The sequence below is a fragment of the Rhamphochromis sp. 'chilingali' genome (assembly GCF_963969265.1).
Source record: "Rhamphochromis sp. 'chilingali' genome assembly, chromosome: 5".
Taxonomy (NCBI): Eukaryota; Metazoa; Chordata; class Actinopteri; order Cichliformes; family Cichlidae; genus Rhamphochromis; species Rhamphochromis sp. 'chilingali'.
Window position 1 is genome coordinate 39,000,184 of NC_137932.1, and position 25,679 is coordinate 39,025,862.

The 25,679-nt window shown below is 39.6% G+C and overlaps 1 protein-coding gene across 1 annotated transcript in view; it reads left to right on the forward strand.

Annotated features, from left to right (window-relative positions):
• Positions 1–25,679, forward strand: part of LOC308396908 (adhesion G protein-coupled receptor D2) — an 89,808-nt gene that overhangs the window by 40,433 nt on the left and 23,696 nt on the right. The window contains exons 22-23 of the mRNA XM_080882543.1: positions 1,194–1,247; positions 5,317–5,461. Coding sequence (XP_080738669.1) covers positions 1,194–1,247; positions 5,317–5,461 — 199 coding nt within the window. The remainder of the gene's footprint in view (positions 1–1,193; positions 1,248–5,316; positions 5,462–25,679) is intronic.

Here is a 25,679-nt window from a genome sequence, read left to right on the forward strand (position 1 = left end):
GCTGGCATTGTTGATTTTGCCTTGTCACGAGGCTTAGGCTCTCTTCATTATGTCGCCCTTCAGCAGTGGTACGTATGCAAAACATCTTCTGCATACACATGCTGTCTCTGAGACCGTGTGTATGCGTTCACTGTGGTGTCATAATTTATAACACGGCGTGACTTAATGAAGCCATAAGCCATAATGCATATTCACTAACGTTGTGGGCCGGGCTGGGATGGGCTGTAGTGATAAGTGCCCAGCCGATACAAATTTACAGTTAGTGCTGACAGAGGGCACAAACACAAGAGTGCGCACGCATACGCAAACATACACATGCTCACTCTCACAAGTACCAGAGGATTTTGAAGAAGATAGGAATAACTGAACTACCGGCAATTTTTTAACCTATTTTTATTTACTTATTTATTAGTATTTTGTTAGTAAACAGTTAAAGAAATTTTAATAACAAAATAATAACAGCGCCCCAATAGAAATTAAAGAATAAAGTTGGTTTAATAAAGTATAGGAATAGAAAAAATGTAAGAATTAATTTTTGTATCCTGTAATATTTATTTCACTGTACTGAGAAATTAGCAAAATGTAATCGAAGCAAAGCAGTTCTTGTAAAAAAAAAAAAAAAAAAAAAAAAAAAAAAAAAAAAAAAAAATATATATATATATATATATATATATATATATATATATATATATATATATATATATATATATATATATATATATATATATATATATATATATATATATATCAACTTCTGTCTGGTATTTTATGTGTTAAATGAAGGTGTGCAGTACACTGTTTCATCTGAGTGTAAAAATGTAATCTGTTCTGCTAGGCCAGTCCCTTCTCCTCCAATAGCTCCCATTTGTTGGTCCCGGCGCTCTGTGTTGACAGATGATAGCTTGAAGTCGTCTCCTTAGTTTGCCAGCTCTATGTGTCACTTTCAAGTCCCATTAGCCGCTGGGACATGCTGGAGCACCCTCTCGCACACACATACACTATCCCAACCACTGCGTGTCAGTGTCTGCAAACTAACCCTCAAAATATGTTCCTTCCATTCCACATTTTATTCTCCCTTCTCCATTTTTACACTTTGCATACTCGCAGGTGTTTGCTGTGGAAGATATTTTGTTTTAATTCAGCGTGTGCTGCAGTTATCTCTTTTGCTCCCATTCTCTGTGTCTTTCTTTCAGGTTCGAAGCACGGTCAACAGAATCAAGGAGAGGAGAAAAGCGCTTAATTTTTCAGTATGTAATCTTCCATTTTCCTGTGAACAAGTGTGTGTGCACGTCTTTATTCTGTTGTGTGTGTGTGTGTGATAAACACTGGTGTGACAGACTCAATTTTCCTTACAGCGTTTGCTTCTCATGAAAAAAAGAAAGAAAAAATTCCTACTACAGCAATGCCACAAAGAGTCTCTGTACATTGGCTCACTAGTCGACAGTCCGTGTTAGATGCCCTTATACATCAAACATACACCCATAATAACCCCCCCCCCCCTTCCCTGCCCTCCTCACTCTCCCCATTGCAGCACCTTCATCGTAGCAATGTCAAGCTCCACGGTGGGTTACAAGTTTCTAATCCAGGACAAGCCATCCCCTGACATTAAAGTGTCAGGCCAGTATTTATACCTTGGTGGACGCCGTTTGGCTGAAATTGTGGGATGCTGCACGTGTGTCTGTGGTGTGTGTGCGTCTTGGGAGATTATAGCCTAACCAAAGGACATTAAAAGTAGTCACAAGTCTGTAGCACACACAAACATGCACATGTCAGACACGCATATGATTGCAAACCTTAACGCCTTGACAAACTCTCATTAAACTTATACCCAACCTCATCTTCCAATTGCATACACAGGTGCATGTGCATGAAAAGCCTCTGCTCCCATTGGAGCACACCACACAGCACCTTTCTCTGTATTCTAACCCACATATGTGACCCACCTTATAATAAAAAAGGAATGCAATAAATAAGTTGGTTAATTAATGTTTTCTGCATGTCTCCCTGTATGCATGTCGATGCAATGGGGTTGTGTGTTTGGGGGGGGGGGGTTGGGGGGGACTTGCCTCCTGGTGCAATCTGATATATTGGTTGCTCATGTTATCAGTGAGGCCCCCCCCCCCCCATCTACCATCATTTTTACTGCTTCCTCTCCCCTCTGTGGCGGCAATTTTCCAATCCTGCTGGGTTCCGCTATCAGAATGCGTTTTTTAGCCATCACCGCTGCCTGACAGTTTTTAGCTAATGCTATCTTGTGCCATAAATCCTGCTTGAAATACTGTATCTACCTGTCCTTTGGTTAGATAGGAGACATTTGGCTCTAGATGACCGCACATGCCCCTATATATCCCCTTGTTGTAAAACATAGGATTGGGTATTGTGCCTTGCCGGGTGAGGGATAAAGAGGCTTCAGCGTGTTACTGCATATGGGGTCATTTGAAGACAAATGGCTCTTCAGAGATAGAGGGATTTATATGTTGCATTACTCATGAGTGAAGATTTACCCCGAAAAGGATGATTCACAATAAATTCATTTTAGGAATTGAAAGTGGTTATTTAAATTAAAAAAAGACCATTTTAAGCTTTCATTGTCCTCTTATACCTTTATTGTAAAAACATTAAACGTAGCCAGTACTAAGCCGAGTTATGTCAAAGCCACCGCAGTACTGACTTTTGGAATATGCCTTCATCTCTAGGCTGATGTAGTGTCTCTAAACAGTGCAAAGGGTATAAATGCACAGTATTCTGCCAAAACCTTGATCCACCCATCGTTTCTTTATATTTTGCTAGGAAAAGGGGAAATATGTATAGAGATTTCTTGAAATATGCAAAAATAAATGGAAAAAAGTATATAAGGCAAAAACAGAGTTTGAAAGTGCATATTTGGTTTCACTATCTTTACTCTTCAACGCAGCCTGAACTCTCACAAGCAAGCTTGTCATTTCTTATGCTTTTACTGCACTGGCATTGTGTTTCTTATGCTAAACAATGAAGCTGTTGCCAATCACACCTTTCCAGATTATGTAACTGTACTTTTCTGTGTTTAGAATTCCATGAATGGTGGCACAGTCTCTACCACCACCAGTTGAAATTCAGCCTCAAACCATGACAGAGCCTCCACCGTGTTTTATACCTCCCTGTTTATTTCTGCCATACATATTGATGACTATTTGAACCCACAATTTAAAATTTGGATTCATCAGCCAGCTTTATCTTGTGTAATACTTCTTAATAGTGGTTTCGTCACAGTCAATTTTCTAGTAAGACCATGTCTGATGAGGCTTCAGCAAACAGGAGAGCAGGAGATAAAGGACCATATGTATCTCTTAGAGCCTATGTGAGGGCTTTGCTGGATTTTTTTCTCTATTTCTTAAATAATTTATAGCTTAATGTATCATCCAATCTATTATTTTTTTCAGGGGAGAAAAAACCCGCACCAATGATATAAAAGTCTCAAAAACCCACAAAACCCGTATATGATATATTAGGCATTAAGGGGCTAAGGACATAATGTTCATGCTTTCATCAGCTGTAGATAGTGTTTTAGGCCTGCCACTTGTGACCCCCACCAGTCTAGTTTCCTCAAGGACACACTGCATACTGTGCTAAGATATGCGAAGTGTTTGGCTAATAGCTCTCTTAGAATTTGCCATAGTATTTCTTGGTATTTTCCATTTCATTTAGAGAAATTGGAACATTTTTGTTCCTGCTGCCAGTAAGTATTTAAGTTATTTTTATTTACTAGTATTTTTCTTCCTGTTATGTGTAGACACATCACTGGTTCATCATTTCAGGTGCTTCAAATGTTTTTTTTGGAATACTTTATTGATTCATACGTCAGTGTTCAGTGGAAATGAGTGTTGGCTGAAACCTTTAGACAGTACTGTATGACAGTCTGGCACAAACACATCATTTTTCCCTGGTGTTGCAATATTTAACTTTAAAAGTCGTTGGTCTTGCTATAGTCTGCTATCGTTGAAGAATTTGCAGGTGGCTAGATTTATAACGACCGATTAATCTGCTATACATGGCTGTGAACTGTGGGAGAAAGCTGGAGCACATGGAGAAAAACCACACAAGCACAGGGAGAACCACCTACTTTGACAGCTTCTTGTATAAATTCCACCAAACCTAATCACACACTATCCCCTCTTTAATTCCCCACCACTGCTGACCTCTTTAGCCCTTTTCCTCTACTTGGGTGTGGATCTCAAACAGCGTTGTTTTCTTGTTTGACCCCAGGGAGCACAGTTTTATACACACACACATACACACAGCCACTTTGAACAGTGTCGCCTGTCTGTTTGATACCTCGTACCTCTTGACCCACCCTGACCTTCTTGTACACTCACAGCCAGATTGCTTTGTGAAATAAAGCTGTCAGTTGTAGGACCCAAATAAAAAACAACCCCCCCCTTAGTGCTCCGTGCCCCTGACATCACTGAAATATAGATATAAATTGGAAGTGGATTAGTTTTTTTGATCTTAATTCAAGTTTTGACAAGACATAGGAAGCTACATGTAGAAGTTACAATTTAAAAGAAAAAAAAAAAGGGACTAGAATTTGGTGTTGGTGTTTCCTTTCTTGTCTTTATCTGGTAGCACAAAAATATGTGTTGCTCAAAATACTTTTAATAAAATGCCATTTATTTATGTTGCTGGTTAAAGTGACTGACAATGACATGTCGCAGTGCATGCATTTGCCTTTTTCTATTTGCAGTAAGACAGAAGAGCAGGGTATAAAAGACATTCCAGTCTGATATAGTACAGTACAAGACTTAGGAAACCCTGGAACCTTGTCATTGGCCTCCTTGACCCCACAACTCCAATTGAGAGCCGTGCAAATAAGTGGGTTTTGTGTGATTGCAGTTTATTTTGGTCTGGATGGAAGATGCATGTGCATGGTGTAAAACAAAGAGCTCTTTCACTTACTTTTCTGCATCAGCTGCTCTAGCTTGCTGGCCACACTGTGTGAAGAATAACACAGTACGTAACAATAGCCTATATGATTTTTCGAAATCGTGATGAGGGGTAATCAAGGGAAAAAAGGCATAATTTAACATGAAATATCTACCACTCGTCCATCTGAGTTTAGTACACATTTCCTAATATATGTTTATGTATTTATTTTCCAGTTTTTCTTGAAAGTACTGTTAAAGTACCTTTCTTTAACATTTTAAATGCATAAGAGTGCCAAGTGGAATAGATACAGAAGGCAGCAACATAAGAATGATGATAATTGTATATATAACTAATTTGTATCACTAATGGGCAATTAATAAGCTGCTGATGATACTGCTTTCTTATATCTTATAGAACTGTGCCAGTTCCCGACCATCCAGTTCAGTTACCAACTCTCGTCCTGTCAGTTTCCCACTTGGAACAACTCCAAGCCAGGAAGAGGAAGGCTATGCTTGCAGCACCACGCTAGGCCCGGCAATGCAGGAAGAGAACAGCCAAGGTGAGCTCTGACTCCAGTGTCATGCAACTGTAAGTGGAGTTCACAATCCTGGAAAAGTAAAAAATGAAAGAAGTTGTAATGTCCAAAAATCACAGTGAAGCAGTGATTGATTTCTGTCCAGTGATAAACATTGAAGACCAATCATGGTGCATGTATAGTTGGCAGTCATGAAGGAAACTTTCTATTGTTTCTTCTGATTAACTAAAAAATTCATTTAAAAAAGACTTTTGTCTCAATTTAACCCTTTAAAGCCGGTCGGAACAGACACGCTCCATTTTGCATAACTATTTTTAAATCCCGGTAGCACTGCAACCACGTAAGCTAGCGCAATAATTTTTTTTGCATATGAAACCGGAGGAGTTGTACTTACATCTTATGCCATCAGCTTGTCCTAGGTCACAGTTTCCTTCCACATATAGCTTTGCAAAAACTGCATAAAAAGCACTTGCAGCAACAAAAACACAATATTCCAGAAACACGCTTTGCCGATCCGATCAGCTGTTTGTAACACTTCCTACGTCCATCAGCGTGAACTGTCGCATGTCTGCCATGAGCTGCCCGAAACCAGAAGTGACGTCATTTTGTGGAAATGTAGTTTTTTACGATCGGGGCCTTATGAGCCTATACTTGTGTTTTTAAAAGTTATGTTTGAGTTTATGACTTTCTGTGTCGTTTCTGGGATGCTTAGGACTCATATTGCACTGCTGGAAATAGTTTATTTTGATGCATATGCTGTTATTTTGCAAATTTGCATTATAATATTTATTTTCGTTTTTCCTGCAGTATATGAAAATTGGTGTATTTCAAAAATAAAACTATGAAGACACTTAAAATAAATTTCCTGTGGTGGGAAACTAGTTTGTGCAACTTTTTTGTATTTACAGTTTTGAGGGATAAGCCTCTTAAATTTCTCTAACTAGAAATATATGTTAAAAAAACAAAAACGATTTTCAATTTTTTTGTAGTTTATTGCACTTTTTTGCAATTTATGTAATTACTATGCACCTAATGCAGACATATTATTAAAGTTTGGGCTATAATGGTTGTATTAATCAGAAAGTCGGTGGTTCGATCCCAGGCTGCCTCCTGGCTGCATGCCAAATATCCTTGGGCAAGATACTAACCCCGTGTTTGCCTACTGGTGGTGGTCAGAGGGCCCGGTGGCGCCTATGTCCGACAGCCTCGCCTCTGTCAGTGCGCCCCAGGGCAGCTGTGGCTACAATGTAGCTTGCCATCGCCAGTGTGTGAATGTGTGTGTGAATGGGTGAATGACTGAATGTAGTGTGAAGTGCTTTGGGGTCCTTAGGGACTAGAAAAGCGCTATACAAATGCAGGCCATATTGATGTATAGCAACTTGAAATGCTCCCAAAATGGCTCCACAGCATGTAAAAATATAATATAAGCTCTGGTGGACTTGGTTCTATGGTAGGTCTTAAAGGGTTAAACAGTAAAAGGGCCACATTTCCAGCATAATGATTCCACCTAGAGAAATGTAAAGCAGTTACTGTATTGTATTGCTTTAAATAGTAATATTTGTCTTTTCTTGTATCACTTTAAAATGTAATACAGTTGCCCTTTTGTTTGGCAGTTGAAAAAAAGCAAAGCCTTCTCTGATTCAGTTTTCCACACAATCTTTTCTAGTTCTGCTCAAAAGATGTGCAATAGCATGCAGTCTTTGGAGCTAAACATAATAGCAGGTCACAATATTGCTTGCTAATTTGATTATTCTGCTGGCCTTACTTCTCAAAAAGCACAACCAACCCACCATCACTTAAAGGAACAAGGAAGGTCACCTATTCTGTGATTTCTTTAAAAAAGTATTATTATTTTTGTTATTTGAATGAAATTTTCATTTCTTTAGAATAGCTGAAATATTTTCTTGGTCGTGTGTCTTTGTACTTCATCTTTTTAAGACGGCAGCACCTGTAGCCTTGGTTGTTGAAATTTTCTGCTCAGCAGTAGAAGTTTTCAAGTGAAGGACTTTAATTTTCACTGAACACTTCAGTACAAGAATAGAAGAAGCTTTTTGAAAGATTTTCTTTAAGGAAGCAGTGAGAGTGATTGTTTAGAGGGGGAAGGGTTGCAAAATAGGCAGCCAAAAGATGTGAAGATGGGGTGTTATTGAATACGAGACTAAAGGTTTATTTTCTGTGCACAGATTATAAATTAAAAACAAAACTAATAAAACACCAAATTCGTGGGGTGCAACAGCCATCCAATCAGTTTCGTCTTCATTATGGTATGGAATCTATGCATGCAGTTCAAATTAAAATGCTTTTCCATGGTTTTTTTAAGGGGCATTGGGAACAACGCTGCACTCTTAACCCATTATTACCAACACCCCTGATCAGTGTCCAGTTGAATTGATTACATATTGCATTGGGTCTGAAAGCCACATGAATTCATTGATGAGTAATTGATGAAAAATTTCAGATTCACATTTGCAAAGAAACAAAAGGCACTTTAAGTTTTAAGAGTCTCGCATATCATCATAGTGTCTACTACAAGAAAAATAATGCCATCTCTATACTAGTGCGACACCATCCCTGGGAGTGTACCTCATGCCTTTGATTCATATCATATTATTTTGAAGAAGAATACAATGACCTCAGTGCATATATTGAAACTTGGACATCACTATACTTGGACCTGGATTATAGGTCTGAAGGTTTGGTGTTGCAACTTGTGCGATCCCATGCAAGATGATCTGTAGTTCTGATTGCAGCAGTGTAAGTATATTCCCCCACTAGCATATCTGCAAGGCATTACCGCAAAGCGTTCTCAATCTGAGAGTAGCGGCTGGCCCTATTGAGTGAAATCAGACATCTAAAGTATTCTGTTAAACTTTAACACTAACCAGACACCCTGGATTCAATCTAGCTGCCTGACCCATGCTGCACTCAGCAGGGTTGAAACTCCTTTTATTGTTGAAAAGATCGGCGATACCAGTTTCAAAGAAGGCTAAGAAAGCGGTAAAGGTCAATCTCAGGTTTCACTCTGTCATTTTTATTCTTTTTGCTCACTTTCTTTTACTGTTTACTAAAAAGTAAACAGTATTGAAGCCAACAGTTTAAGACCTTTGAATGTACTTATATGGGAATATATTTGTGAATAATTATGTATTTGACATGGCATGGACTCTACCAGTTAGAAGCAAAACTGATAACTTGACAATCTTTAGAAGAACTTCTACAATCTCTACAAGACAGCCTTCTTTTAAAAGTGCTTTCTTCTATTTGGAGGCTTAGGATAACAAAATCACCAAAACTCCACAGGTCATCGATTTCTACTTATGCCCAAATAAAAAAGTTTAAATTTGTAATAATTTAATTCTGAAAAGTAAACTTTCATATATTCTATATTTATTAGATATAAAGTGGAACATTTCAGACAGTTCAGACAGATTATAGGTTTTTTTATATTCAAAAATCAACTATCATTTTTTATTATGCTTTCTGAAACAGGTCTCTCTTGTAAATTTGTGTCAGCCCCACAAAATCCAGAGCCTTAAGGGACTCAGGTCAAATCTCATCCACCCCAATGACTCAGCCACCAGATTTTTTTTAACTATCTCATTGACCTCAGCCACAGTAATGGGTGAGCCACCCCCCTCATCTCTAGACTTTTAGACTTTGCTGGAGCCATATGATTCTTAAGATCCTCCAGGCACCTTCCAGACTAGGTCCTCTGCAAGATGCTCCCAGTGCACCTGCACTATACACCAGGCCTGTACAGCATCGTTCCCCGCCACCTGATCCAACTCACCACCAGGTGGTGATCAGTGGAAGCTCTTCGCTTCAGCTGAATATCCAAGACATAAAACTGTAGAACTGATGATACAATTACAAAATTATTTATTGAACTGTAGTCCAGGACCGAGCATTGTATTATCGGCAAACTTTCATGGGACAAAAGCCTAATAACAGAAGGGCTTTGCACTGTTATTTCCCATGTAGTACGTGAACATGACAGTGGAGTCTGCGGATGGGGCACCTTCCAGTGACCCACCCAAGGACTCATGAAAAGGCCAGTACCTTTGAGTTGTCAGTCAAGGCCCCTTCCCCAACCAAAATGTATCAACTGGGGTCATTTTGTGCATTGGAAATATCTGAATTAGGCAGATTTTTCCATTTAGAATAGAGCAGAGGTCGGTAACCTTTCTGATGATGAGTGCCATCTAAAATCTCGTCAGAAGTCAATGTGCCATATGATTGCATTAGCAATAAATTTAATAACGCTCTATACTAACAGTTACACACTATATAGAACAACTTTATAGAATTATTTTTCTTCGCAGATGTTGGCAGCTATCAGGAAATAGTTATAAGCTATATTTGAAACACACAAAAAAGACACTTTTTATCCATAACAAGAACTCCATAACAGCAAATGAACTGTACAACAGAAAATACAAATGCTATTTATGGTCTCCTCACAACAATGATAAGAAAAATAAACTGGGCCAATATGGCATGTTTGTTGATACAGAGATACACATGTTAATGTGATCTCTGGTCTCCCACTCAGAGACACAGGTCTCTGAGTGTCCAGCCTTCAGACGGTTACCTGAGGACGCCCTTCGTCTGAGAGAAAATCTGCTCACACAGTTCTGAGCCAAATGTCAATAAGGCTTCTGCAATGTTCTGAAGACAGTTAAACTTTACAGGTAGTGATGTCCAGCAGGTGAAAATGCAGCTCCATGAACACGCACAGCTATGGATTCCAGCTGCAAACTTTGACCCCCACAGACTCGAGCTTTTCAGTTCAATCAACTGCATTTCGATGTCCTCTGTGTCCAGCCAGTTAATGCGAGACAAACCCAGACTGCTCATTAAAACTGGTTCTGGTTTGATCAGAAAATAAAAACATTGGTCCATACACCTGAAAGTCCCGAAAACGCACTGTGAATTCTGCCTCAAGTCTACGGATGTATCCGTGTATTTCCGCGGTGCTGATGCTGCGTTGAGCGGACAGCTCATGATGCATTTGAAGTGTCAGAATGTGGAAATTTCAACATTGCTTGAAAAAACTGCCAGCTAGCAACATCCCTCCCACCGGTAGGCTAAGTTATTTTTAGCCAATTACAAGTTGAATCTGGTAGTTGGGGTTGTTAGCTAAGATACTGTCATTAAGAAGCTGCACAACTAATGTGTGTATGCGAGCTAATTTGCGATGTGTACCGCTGGCCCGGCCATTTATTTTTTAATGCACCTTCTCAGATTAATTCACTGCGTATCGGGCTCGTGCCATCAGTTAACCCTTAGCGTGCCAATGGTTGCTGACCCCTGGAATAGAGTACACTCTTTATATAACCTGTATCCTAATGGATTCTCATATTATTAGGATAGTAGTAGAATATAAGTCTGTACAGATATATTTAGAATAAGTAAACAATGCCTTGTTGATTTACTTGAAGAGGCTCCTTATGATTTTCTTTAATCCAGTGACATCTAAATGTTTGCTTTAGTAGAAAGAAGTGAATTAAAGGAAACTGGTTTTGTTCACAAGTTTTATTGGCAAAAAATGCAAAATTGTGTCAAATTTGATTGCTGACCTAAAAATAGGAAAGAATCTTTCACCTTTATTTACTTATTGTTAATTGTTAGCCTCATGATTTATGATCTGTATTAGAAAATGTCCATCAGCGAATTAGTCCTTTTGTCGCTAACCATGTGTCGTTAGAGGACGTAGGACAATCGAGCATCATATTACAATCTAGGTCTTGAGTAGATAAATATTATGTGGGTAAGAGTTTATGACACTTACAATAATGATATTCACATTTGAAAAGTACATATGCTGTGAGTTATTGCTCCTTGTTGCTGTTCTGTGCACCTCTCAAACTGTGATTTATAGCATTTCCTTTGCAGCTGATCTACATGATCCTCAGCAGTATTGCCGCGTCTCTTATTCATATGGGGCACAGTATATACAGTCTATATGCCACAGTTACATGACTGAACCTGCCATGCACCAAGACAAATTAAACTGAGCAGGAAAAAATAATGTTTTTGATGTAACACAACTGTAGAAATAATGGAGTGTCAGATATTATTACTTAGCCCATTTGGTGCTCTTCCAATTTGCTGCTGTGCTGTGAAGTCCACTGCAAATGCAATCACCTGCATGTGATTTATTGGGACTTGGGTTGTTGGCCAAGAACTCATACACCACTACATTGCTATTATTTTCTTGCTGTAACTTCTATTATTACTGTTCTAACACAGAGTGTGTGATGCTGTGAAAACACTAATATAGTAGTTGATCCATTTCTCAGAGTGACAAGCAGGCATTTCTAATGCTTGATTGAATCAGTAATAAATTCACAAAATGACAAAGTAACAACTTTTCAATGATTATGTATTCCATTAAAGTACAAATAACAAACAGATAATGTTCTTTTTTCTAACAATAACCATTGGATCTGCTGAGTGATACTGGTATCTTACATATACTGAACAAAAATAAAAATGCAACACTTTTGTTTTTGCTCCCATTCCCCATGGGATGGACGTAGAGACCTAAAATTCATTCCAGATACACAATATAACCATCCCTCCCAAACAGTGGTCACAAATCAGTCCAAATGTGTGGTAGTGGGCACATCTGCCATATTGAGATAATCCATCCCACCTCACAGGTGTGCCACATCAGGATGCTGATCTGACATCATGAGTAGTGCACAGGTGTACCTCAGACTGCCCACAACAAAAGGCCACCCTGGAATGTGCAGTTTTGTCTCACAGCAAAATGCCACAGATGCCACAAGCAATGAGGGAGCGTGCAATTGGCATGCTGACAGCAGGAATGTCAACCAGATCTGTCACCCGTGCATTGAATGTTCATTTCTCAACCATAAGCCGTCTCCACAGGTGTTTCAGAGAATATGGCAGCACATCCAACCGGCCTCACAACCGCAGACCTCGTGTAACCACACCAGCCCAGGACCTCCACATCCAGCAGGTTCACCTCCAAGATCGTCTGAGACCAGCCACCCAGACAGCTGCTGCAACAATTGGTTTGCACAACCAAACAATTTCTGCACAAACTGTCAGAAACCGTCTCAGGGACGCTCAACTGCATGCCCGTCGTCCTCATCGGGGTCTTGACCTGACTCCAGCTCATCGCCGTAACAGACTTGTGTGGGCAAATGCTCACATTCGATGGCGTCTGGCACGTTGGAGAGGTGTGCGCTTCACGGATGAATCATGGTTCACATTGTTCAGGGCAGATGGCAGCTGAGAATGTCCCAGTTCTTGCATGGCCAGCATACTCACCGGACATGTCACCCATTGAGCATGTTCGGGATGTGCTTGACCGGCGTATACGACAGCGTGTACCAGTTCCCACGAATATCCAACAACCTCGCACAGCCATTGAAGTGGAGTGGACCAACATTCCACAGGCCACAATTGACAATCTGATAGACTCCATGCGACGATGTGTTGCACTGCATGAGGCAAATGGTGGTCACACCAGATACTGACCGGTTCTGGGTCCCCAGACCCCCAATAGCGCAAAAAACTGCACATTCCAGGGTGGCCTTTTGTTGTGGGCAGTCTGAGGTACACCTGTGCACTACTCATAATGTCAGATCAGCATCCTGATGTGGCACACCTGTGAGGTGGGATGGATTATCTCAATATGGCAGATGTGCCCACTACCACACATTTGGACTGATTTGTGACCACTGTTTGGAAGGGATGGTTATATTGTGTATCTGGAATGAATTTTAGGTCTCTACGTCCATCCCATGGGGACTGGGAGCAGTAACAAAGGTGTTGCATTTATATTTTTGTTGAGTGTATATACGGTCAAGTAGTAATTGTTTCTGAGTGGGTGTAAATTTCTGCATGATTGGGACAAATATTCAAAGCAGACAGTGAGTTATGTTAAGGAGTGATATTCAGTGAGAAATCGGAAAGTAAAGCAAGTATTTGCCACGAAGAAGGACATGCGCGTGATGAAGGAAGGAAGGAAGAGTTTATTTAGCTTTTCTGTTGGGTCTCCTTTGCTTCAGTGAACTGTATTATAGAGCTTTCTATGGCTTTGTCACTCTTTTTTGTGTCCAGTTTATATCTAATAATTTCTCAATGTATTTTTATTGCAGTTCTAGTTGTGCACTTTATAGATTTTACTAAAGGTCTGATGTAATTTTAATTTAAAACCTACAGGCTCAGTTATAAACAAAGAGAAACTGATGGGTCACCTGCCCTAAATTCTTTTGCTTTCCAGGTGACTATAATGAAGAAAAGGTGTTGTGAAGTGTTGTGCAGTCTTATAAATTTATAATAGTAAACCATATTTCTGATGTTGTTTCCAGTTTGAGTAACCTTACTTGTAGGAACCATATGCCTGCACATTGCTGACATCTGACACCCATTTCTCTTCCTCTTTTTAGAACATGTGTTTCTCAGTATATCTTGCAATTAGGGGCCTTGTTAATAGAAAGTGGTGTGGCGGTATATTGCATGCATCTTCTGCAGATTACACACAGATCACACAGACATTACCAGAGGGTTGTCTCTCCCTTACATCCCTCCACCCGGACACCATCACTTGTCATGCATGTTTAGCCCAGTTCATTGACATGCAACAGGATCCCCTGCTCCAGAAATGCACAAAAAAATTGAAATATTCCCTTGTGGAATGACAGCATGTTTCAATTTCATGTGGGTGATTGCTGTAGTATCGCTTTCTGGTTTTGCATGACCACGTCTATAGGCCAATGACTGCCAATGTCATGATAATTTCACAAATAAAACCCTAATTCACTTGTTGTTAAACAACAATGTTAACATTAGTAGCTGTATCATTAGATTATGAACAGCAGTTTAAATATATGGAAGCTGATTTAACATTTACAAATGTTAAATCCGACACAGCTCAACTAAACAATATCTAAGCTGCTAGTGATGAACACCTGTTTGACCCTTTTATTTCTGCATGTCTTTTGTTTTAGTTAGATGTGCATATGTAAATCTGTCAAAATGAATTACGATTAAAATTTCCTTGATTGCAGAGTGTGTAAAATGAATTGAAATGCGATTACAGCTTTTCATAATGTCAAGTTATGATATCCTTGCACCTTGCATACAGGCCGTTTGTAATTACTGTTTATTTTTCCACTTATAAGACAAACTTAAATAGCTCAAGTGTGTGTCTGGTGTCCCTGTTTTGACTTAGTTTTTCTTTGGGGACACCAAATCTACTTCAGGAAGAAGAAGAAGAAGAAGAAGAATCCATTGATATCAAATTGATAATTGCCACAACCAAATCACAGATCCTGGAGGAGAGGTGTGCATGCATGTGTCTCTGTGACAGAGAGGTATTTGGCCTCTGAACGGCAGCTTGTGTTCAACGTCTCGCTGATGCAAAGTGATGTGTGCTAATTCTACATCTGCTTTAACCAAACAGGGCTCAAAAGTTCAGCCAAGTCCCCCCCCAAAAAATCACTTCCTCACAAGTTACCTTCCCTTCCTCTCTGTGTGTGCATGAATTAAAGTGTATTTCCCTTGTATCAGTTTTGAAGAGATTTGGAAGTGATAGATGAATAACTGGATAAGTCTTTGGGGTTTGGTGTGTGCTTGTGCGTGCACGTGTGTTTGTGCAAACTGAGACTTGGCTCGTTGGTTTGGATGTTTAGAGCATGTGTGGCCCTGAAATGTGTCCTGTCATGTGGGCTTAAGCTTTGAGGAGTTGATTGTAGCCTCGCAGTGTAAATACCCAAACAAACAGCCAGCGGTCAGTTTGCCATGTATTTACATTCCTCTTCCTCTCTCCAACTCGGTTTCTCTCACTCATGCTCTTGCATCTGATTTGTTAACTGGCATTCATCTTTCTTCTGCTCCGCCTCTGTGTGACCTGCTCCGCTTCCGTGGTGTCGCTTTTCTATGTAAAAAATCTCTTAGAAATTCTTAGGCCATTTGAAACACTTAAACAACTGCATTTCCTGAACTTGTATTACATCCTGACATTTTGTTATTTATCACACCCAATAAGAGAAACCCCGAGATGAAATATTGAACCCATTTGGTTGTTCTTAAGTGGCTTTAAGCGCAACTGTTTATGCATATTTGCCCAACCGCTACCGAGCGTTCCAAGCTTTACAAATTTGTTTTCCACAGCTGTTCTGCATAACAAATCCACGCTATCATGCGCAGGCGAAAGTCTGGTGGAGAGAATCTATTCATAATTCAAAGAAACAACACGGCACAAGCTGTGGCGTTGTCAGATATAACAAATTGAGGAGGAAAAGAGTTGAATTTGTATCTGCTTATGGAGGTTGACTACATTATACATACTGCAGGAGCCGCTGAGTGTGGGGTAATAGGATATATGATGGATGGCCAAGCTGCACCGGCTCCCATTCCTCTGGGTTATTCATCTATTTATCTGCTTATTTATTTATTCCTTCACCCAGAGAGACCCTCACAAACCTAAGATTTGCTTAAGGTGCATAATAGTTCAAAAAAGGAACACTGGTCAGTATGGAAATGGGTTTGAGTTCTTGAAGTCCTCTGTTGGTCTTGTGTCAGCTGCACTGATGTTCACTGGGCCAGCAGTTTGTTGGGTTTTATTGCCTCTTTCGAGTACACTAAACTACAAAGACGTTTCGCTGGAAACTTTTTCCAAACCACAAATTAAACTCATATCGCGCACACTGAAACACCCATGCAAATTTGTCCAGTCGAATTTCAACACAGCCAAATCTTTATGTCTTGAAGGATTGCTGCATGCAGATGCTTTAGTTGTTAGGAATGAGTCACGTGTAACTCTTTTGCTGTTGAATCCCCTGAAAGCATTTTCACATCTTTGGCTGCTCAGCAATCCCACGATGTGTAAATGTGTAATATTATATTTTAGTTTATGATGTCAAAGAGTATAATAGTTCAATTAAACCTAAATGAGATCAATCAAACCGAGACACCTGAAAAAAATATTAGATTTATTTAATTCAGTGGCAATCAGCTTTCCAACATGAAACCAAATCTTCAGGGATTCCCGTGACATAGAGTCAGCACCCGCCACATTTAATCGTCAGCTAAATGCCCTTTATGTTTAACCCTGTCACTGCTCCACTATCAAGGGTGTCATTCAAGGTCCTGCATTTGGCCAGGCGTAGGTCACCTCCCCTGGGTCAGGCTGTTTTGTAGGTTACCTCTACCCCCTCCCAGCAAAGAGGGTACACTGTGCTCTAGTAAGTGTGTATTTCATAAAGCAGAGCCACAATATGTAGTTTCTTCTATGCAAAATCAACCTAGTGACCTATCCAGGGTATATTCTGCCTCTCACCCAAAGTCAGCTGGGTCCCTGAATTGCAAACATAGTTGAGAAAATCGATGGGTGAATGGATTTCCATACTTTCTCTTTTTACATGCACATTTTAATGTATGTTTACACACATTACACATCACACAAACCAATCTTTTCTGAAAGTATCTTAGCATAGTGCTAAAGCATTTACCACTACTTCCATCGTGCTCCTTCGCCACCTCCCTCAGAACATTTTTCCATCATCCCAATCTAAACCGCCAATGGCAACGACATAGCTGCTAGCTTACGACAAAGCAAAGTGGGGAAAAGGGAGAGAGGAAGGCAGTAAGGAGGTGGGGGTGGGGAGGTTAGGCCGTAGATCAGGGCAGGGAGGATGGCGGCGAGACCAGGAGGTGACAGGGGAATAACATCCCTTTCTCCTCAATCGACAGGGACCATAACTCCTGCCTCTCCAGGGACAGATTGAGAAAGGCAATAGCCCTAGGGGCTGTGAAGCACGGATGCTTAGGAGAATTGAAAGTTAAAAGAAAAACGCAGTTTGCCGAGCCACTGCCACTGATTGAGCCAACAGCAACACTCGTAGCTAGTGGAATTTTGTCTCATTTCTTCTCATTTTAGAGCTACAATAGAAAGGCCCAGTAGCATACCATTTATACTGATTCTCAAACGACAGGTCCCCGGGGTTATTGTTGAGCATTGCACAATTTTTAGACCATGTTCTTCTTAACTAGCTGGTAGTATGAGCATGTCTTGCTTTTGCAGTGCCGTGAAATGCTTTTGGATTGGAAAGTCAAGAAGATGACATGAAAGTGTCTATATAGAGTTGCACTTCATCCTTTTACTTCTTTACTTCTAGTTTTGCAGTGATCTTGTGAACTTGGTCATTGTTGCGACACACAAAAATAACATTTAACAGACTAAACCTAACCCTGTAAAATCATTTTCAAGTGTAGCCACATGATAGATATGCTGACATACTTGCTGTACTAATTACATACTAATTATATTAGACATGGACTAAGTCAATGACATGCCAGTTCTAGTGTGCCCTAAACCTGCAATCTTTCTACTGACCTACAGGAGGCATACACACAGACTTTATTCAATCCCACACAGGGGAAATTCACTGGTTATAGCAGCACAAGGGACAGGAAGAAAAAGTGAAGCAGAAATACATTAGACAAATTAAAATAGAAAAAATAAATAATACACATAGTACAAGAAAAGTTTTTAAAACAGCTGAATTTGAACTGTAGAGGATCAAATTTTCAGGGCAGCTAAATAAAGGTGCTGACCTAGTGCATTACAGTTTCTTTGTTTGGTTTAGCTTTTACACAAAAGCAATAAAAAGCGACAAAAAGAAGACTGGAAATGTGTAAAAACTGTAGGGAAGTGTACTGTATGCCTTGCTGTGTTAAACATAGCGACTAGCCAGTTATGCTGTTTAACTCAATCAGCAAATAAATCACATCATCATATAATAGATTATAGACTATAGATTATATATATATGTATATATATATATGTATATATATATGTATATATATATATATATATATATATATATATATATATATATATATATATATATATATATATATATATATATATATATATATATATATATATATATATATATATATATATATATGTAGTTGTTTTACGTACATCTTATCTCCTTTTATAGCTTTCTGCACCTTTAAAAAAAATCTCTGTGTCTCAGTTTTGTGTCTTTCTTTTCTGTGGTCCTTCATCCAACTTCTCTCCTCCACAATCATGCTGCCATCTTTGGGTTTGGAGCAGCTGGACAGCAGAGGGAGGCAAGGACGTAGCAGCTTTTATAGCTGGATCAATTTTACAGTGGCTTACCGAATAGCTTTTAATGCTGTCCTTTATTTTCAGTTGTAAGCCTCAGAGTGTCTGCTGCTCCAGAGGGTGCGAGAGAGAGAGGGAGAGAGAGACAATAAATTTTAATACATTGTCTCTGGAAAATTACACATGTTTAATCATTGATTTTTATTGGCTCATCATGATAACATTATCCCAGTGGGTGAGAGTGGGCTCATAAAAGAAAAGTGACTGAATTAGTTATGACATTTTAAAGACTACATTTGAGAAAATTAACCACAGGCATAACCCTTTTTTTTGGTCTAATACACTGTTTATGGATTGGTGTGGTAACAGTTATATCCATCGACAGTTTGCCATTCAAACCAATTTGTAACCATTTAAATCTTACACTTCTGTGAACTGGAACCTAGCTGCTCTGATCTTTAATCTGCCCTTACGTCACCTCTTCTGTTTGGGAATTCATCATTGAATGGAAATTAAATCTGTAAAGAAGGACATGAAAATGATTTGGAGCAAAGACCAATGGTGTCACCATCAGTTTGAGATTAAGTCTACAGCAAAGACCGACTGATAAGAGCCATTTGGCCTATTTTTATCCTTTACAGAGACTTGAAAATGTTCCCATTAATAACCGAAATTTAGTTCTATTAAGTTTGTGCAAAGTTTGTATAAATACAAAGACATATAGAGTTTATTTCTTCCTTGCATTGCACCTGCTCTTTAGTTGTCCTATATTTTTTTTAGCACCCTTGTAGGGTGAACCCTTTTTTCTGCTCTTCTTTTCATCTTTTGTGTGTCCTAGTTTTGTGTGTATGGTTATTTATCTATTGATAAATTTGACTGTTAACCAGATGAAATTAGAACAAATAAGCAATGCATGTTATTTATACCTGATGTAATGAAGCTCCTGACGTACCCGCACTATTATTATAATCTTTGCTTTGGTCTGCCTTTAGCGCTGTCACATTCTCTGTGATTTCACCTCAGTGACTACAGTATAGTGCAAGAAAGGTGAAATTTAAGTGTGTGCACCAAGATTTATCGACTGCATATAAAAAAGATATCAGGGTCATTAAGTCCAACTGTACTGCCATCAAGCTGATGAAAACTGGCAAACACATACTCTTCATAATGCCTGCGGTGTGTGCTTGTGTGTGTATAAGAGATGTGATAAGGTAGATTGACTTCTAATATAAATGGTAGAGGTGTCTACTGACACCCGTATAGCAGTGCCCTTTGTGTCCCTGTCTGGCAACCTTATTCTGTGCTTGTGTGTGTAGGGATACTAGTTCTCTTGTGTGTGCAGCCATTAAAGATTTGCATATCCTTGTGTGTCTTTGTTTCTTTCTTTATTTGTTACTTGGTACTTTTAGATACTATTGTTTGAGATGCACAAGAGAGTAACTTTGGATAAGTTAGAGGTGAATTGAGGGAGCAAATGTGTGGACATGTGTATCCACAAATTTCTTCATGCATGTTTGTTTGCTTCGCTGACACACACACGCTCACACATATATACACACGCACACACACCACATAAAACACACAGGTTAGCCCTCCTCTACACCGGCACCTGCTCCGCTGAAGGTGAAAGAAGTGCTCACTTGAGCTCATTGAAAAGTAGATGTGACAGTAAATTTTTCAGGCCCTTGTGAGATGGGAGATCTTGTTATAGCATTCAGGATGGGGGTCAGGGCAGTGGCTGCTTGATGATTGAGGAAAAGAGAAGTAAATTCATTCTGCTTCGGGCACTTTGTCAAGTGCCAGTAGCTTACCGTTGAGAGCCACTCACCCATCACCGTGTTACGGCCCCAGAGGTCACATCCACCGCCATAAATCTGCCTCGCCTCCTCGCCTGCTAAACCTATTGCCTTACCCTGGCTGAGCACGAGTAGGGAGAGAGGCTGCAGCTGGTGCTACTGCTGCTCATAGTCACTCAAATGAAAAAAAAAGGCAGAAGGGAGGATATAGATTCTTCTTTTGATGCTGCTGATGGTGTAAGAGCAGGACACTGGGTGTGCTGTGTAACAGCACGCGAGAGATGTGTCCATCGGGACGAACGGTTCTGTTGTGTGCATTCATGTTTGAAAGGATGGAAGTATGACTATAGATGTTTCTAAAGAGGGCTAAGGAGGGCTCACATGTTTTATTTGTGTGTTTAGAGTTGGGTTGAGATTTGTGCCCAGTCTTCACTGGGACGGGAAAATGTACCAGAAAAGTTGGCACTTTGAAGATGCAGAGTCAGCTCTTTTGAAACAACTGTGAAAGGAATAACTGAAGTTTGTAATCAGTTATTCTAATTCTGCAGCTGATTTACTCTTCCTGCATGTCAACATCAGAAACTTGATACACCTGAGCTCAATCAGCTCATCATGCCTCCCCTCCCTGGAGTGAACTGGTTCTGAATTGTTGTTGTTGTCATGTGCAGGATGCCAGTGAAAAGCTGCGTCCGTGCGTGTGTTAAGACAACAACGGGAACTAAAAGGAAAATGCTGAAAAGTGTTGAAACATGGTCAGGTTCGTCATGCCTCTTCTATAGTGGTGCCAACCTCCACTTCCACCACCAGCTCACTCACCTGCTCAGCCTGAAACCGGAGGTCGGGGCACATGAGGGACCTGCTCTGCCTGAGACGGAGGTCGCCACCTTCAAAATAGCTCAAGAACAGGGCATAGAGAGCTTTATGCATCCGAGCCTTACATCACCAAGCACAGTGCAAAGCATTGCATGCAGTGATGTAAAGCACGCTGCCACTGGACTCTAGAGACAGTGGAGACGTGTTCTCTGGAGAGGAATCACACCTGCAATACAATGAACCCATCTGGGTTTGGTGGTTACCAGCTGCATGGTAGTTTTCAGACTACGTTGTGCTAACTGTAAAGTTTGGTGAGGGAGGACTATGGAGTAGGGTTGAACAGGGTTTTTTTTGGCAATTTAATGCTCCCAGCTTTGTGGGAAGATTTTGGGGATAGTCCCTTCCTGTTTCAACATGACTGTGCACCACTTTACAAAGCAAGGTCCATATAGACATGGATGAGTGAGTCTGGTGTGGAATAACTTGACTGGCCTGCCCAGAGCCTTGACCTCAACCTGATGGAACACTGAGTGAGGACTGCGAGCCAGGCCTTCTCATCCAACATCAGTGCCTGACCTCACAAATGTGTTTCTTGAAGAATGGTCAAAAATTCCCATAAACACAGTCCTGAACCTTGTGAAAAGCCTTCCCAGAAGAGCTGAAGCTATTACAACTGCCAATGGTGGGCTGACATCATATTAAAACCTAAGGATTATGTCACTCAAGTCAGGCGAGCAAATACTTTTGGCAGTATACTGTATATGACTTCTTCTCTCCATGAAAGAGCTTTAACCTGCATTTCTGGGTGGCACAGAAAACCTTGCTCACAGTCAATGATTTCTGGAAGTGTTTCTGAGCCTATGCAGTGATTTTCATGGCAGAGTCATGCGTGTTTTTAACGTAGTGCTTGATGAGGACCTGAAGACCACAGGCATCCAGCATGGATTTTTGTCGTTGTCTTTTGCGCACAGAGATTTCTTCAAATTTTTTGAATCTTTTGATGATATTATTTACTGAAGATGAAATATTTAAAGTCTTCCCAGCTTAATTTTTTCTGAGATTGTTCCACAATTTGTAGATGCAGTGTTTTTTGCAGAATTGACTCTACCTGTCCAAGACACTATTTTCATAACTAGTCATGTTACTGACCTGTTGCCAGTTAACCTGATTAACCTGAGCTTTCTTTTAGTGCCATTTCCTTTTACAGCCTTCTTTTGTCCCTATTCCAACTGTTCTGAGACATGTTGCTGCCATGAAATTCATTCATTCATTTTGCATTAAATTGTAAAATGCATCAGTTTAAACATTTGATATGTTTTCTGTGTCCTGTTGTTAATGAAATATGGATTTGTGAGACTTGCAAGTCATTGCAGTCTTTTTTTATTTACATTCCACACAGCATCTGTCATTTGGCAGGCTTGGGATTTTTGGTTGTTTTTTTTTATTTTCCAAAAGAGCTTCGTCATACTATAATTGGGAGAGAAGAAGAAATGCATGCCTTGTATGTTCAACATGGTAATAAGTCACTCAACTAAAAAATTCCAAGCACGTGGGTTATAATAGTACCACACATTTATCAAATGACACATTTTTTTCTTTTTGGACAACCTAAGAAATGTCAATAGATGAAACGGCTGAAAACCAAGGTATGTATGTTGTTTGTCCTTTTTTGCTTACTGGCCAGATCCCTAAAGGTTGCATTTCTCCTGCTTCTCCAAAATTGGTTCCAAGTCCACGTATGAAGACTTGATCCTAATGGTTGAAAGCCTTCAGACCTCTCTATTTCGTTTCTGGAAAATATCCCTTGTGAAGCCAGTATTAACTGGTGAAGGTAACTTTAGTTTAAGAATCATGAACCAAGGCTAATTCTTTTTAATATATGCCAACTGTACTTTGAACTACCAAAACTATTACTTTTGTTATATGGACATGCTTGTCCATATATGTACAGAGTGTGTGTGATTGCTTCTTTCTGAACTTTGTCATTGTACACCATAATTACACCTGCCCCAACTCTGTGTCCGTATGCATTCTTCTGCCCATGTATATTTGTGTATGTGTGTGCACTCATCTTCCAAGCTTGTTATATGTAACCGACAGCCTGCTTTCAATATAACCTCTTATTAGATGGTGATTATCCTGCCTGCATCTGGCTTTTTTCAGCAGTTGACTGAAAGTTGGAAAGGCCAGGGGCATACTGGGTGGAAAGGAGTGAAAGCTTCCTGTACCTGGCCCTGGTTCACAGCTGTCTTTTGGAATGTAATTTTTTTTTTTTTTTTTTTTTACAATAGCTTTAATGCAACTTGGTAATAATAATAACTGTAGTTTAGCAACCGTCTTACATAATTGTGCTATCCTGGTTGAATCTTTATATTTATATAATCACCAGCAATGTTAGGAAGGTTACATTTGAGAGGTAAGTGAATAGTTAGGGGTGGGTGATATAGCCTCAAGATTATGTCACAATACTTATGTTTTTTGGGATAGTGATAAATATAAAATGAAGATTTTACCAGGGAGTGCAGCTTGTTGGATGACAGCATTAACAGCACTTTATATATACATCTAGTCATACCGTTTCCTTGGTTTTCTTGTTTAATTAAAAAGAAGACATCTGCTTAACACTTGGTTACTTGGGATGTGTCTTGGGCTGAGCTTCTTAAAATTTTGCTTAAAGCTCTGCTTTTCCACCGTTTCCACCCCATCAATAATTTCTATCCATCATTTAATCTGCGTATCGTATGGTAGCAACTACAGTAACTTGTGGGCAGCACATCAACTGCTATTAATATCTTCTCATTGTATGACTTCATACCTTGGCTGTAGTCAACAGTGTATTTTTGCTTCAAGTGTTTGTTGCATTTCCAACTTTAGCGAGAACACTTTTCTTGCATATTTTGCAGCGCTTTGTCAGAGGTGTGGACTCTAGTTGCCAAACCATTTCCTTACTATTGAAATGCCGTTTAAGGCACTAAATCATGATAAGAGGCTTAGACATGTATGGGCTTGCACTAGGAAACATAAATGCATTGCATTGCTATATCACTGATAGCATAAGACCATTTTTTCACACAAAAAAATTATACTGGTATTCTTGCAGATGGGATGATATGACACCACTTGGTAGTAGATCAGAAATTGCTAGCTAATACAAAATTAATAAGTAAATAATAATTGGTAAATGTAAAGCAACTCAGCTTGCTGGATGCACAAATATAGAGTTTGCTCTAACAATGTGGGCAAGAATAAACTATCTTTATATACTAATAGTGATGACGCTGCCCTGTAGGGTTTGAGCATTTCAGTCTTGACATAATTTTCACAGCTGGAAATTAAGCTTTACACCTTGATGTAATGTTAGAGCCAATTTTGTGATTTAGCAGCTAAATATTGTAGAATCAGTCAGTTTCCTGACAAATATTGCCATTCAAAGAGATGGTTATTCATGTTGGAGCAATCGTCTGAACTCTGGTTGGTCATGTAGTATACAGTGGGTTGGTTTGTAGTCGTACAAACGCATATAAGACAACCAATAAAAAAATAACTTTTAAATTTAGATTACAAACTGCCGTGGGTTCTTCTTGAAATCAAACTATGGTGTTACCCTGACATCTGTCTCAGTGGCTTTTCTTTTTGTCAGACAGAGAATTAAAAACTGTTATATTGTGACTCGGTAGTGTTTATCACTTTATAGCTGGAAGTATATAGTTGGATTCAACCCTTTTACATCACCAACATTTGGATTATGATCTGAATTTTGATTGAATATTTTTTCCTAATGACAGAGTAATAGATAGCACTTACATTTTATTTGTTTATTTAATTACATAACTTTGTATCTATAGCTTCTATATCTACTGCATCCAAAACCACAGCTAATAAGTGTCACATTTGGATCCCTTCCATAGCCTGTCCTGTGTTTGTGGTGAAATGATAACGGAGATGCTATAACATGCAAATTGCTACATGTCAGTCTGCAAGCTACTTTATAAAGCAAAACACAGCCAAAATAGGAGGGAAAGAAATGGACAGTACACAGTGTAGCAGGATCCCGAGGGCCTGGCTGGGATCTTTGTAAGAGCCCAAACATCAGCTGTTCTCCAATGGGCTTTCAAAGAGCCATAACAGAGGAACACAATAGACTGGACAGATGGTCCCAAACAAACTGCACCGGGTTTGATGCTATTGAAAGCTGTTTACCTCATGCCAGACGCCAGCAAGTGCAGAGGATGCATTGTGTGATCATTTCTGGATGGCTGAATGTGTGCTTCTGTGTGTTTGAGTACCAGCTTCTGCTGCTTCTATAAACCCCCTGGTCTGTTTTAACCACCAAATGACTACTCATAGCTGGTAAGATGTGAGAGTGTGTGCACTTTTGTCATAATTAGGCTACAATCAAAGAAAAGACATGATTATTAAATGCAAACCATGAGTGATTTTCACTCAGTGGCTGCCAGCCAAGTCTCTGGGCCATGACAAACCTTTGGCTGATAACCAATAACCACACAAACGTTAA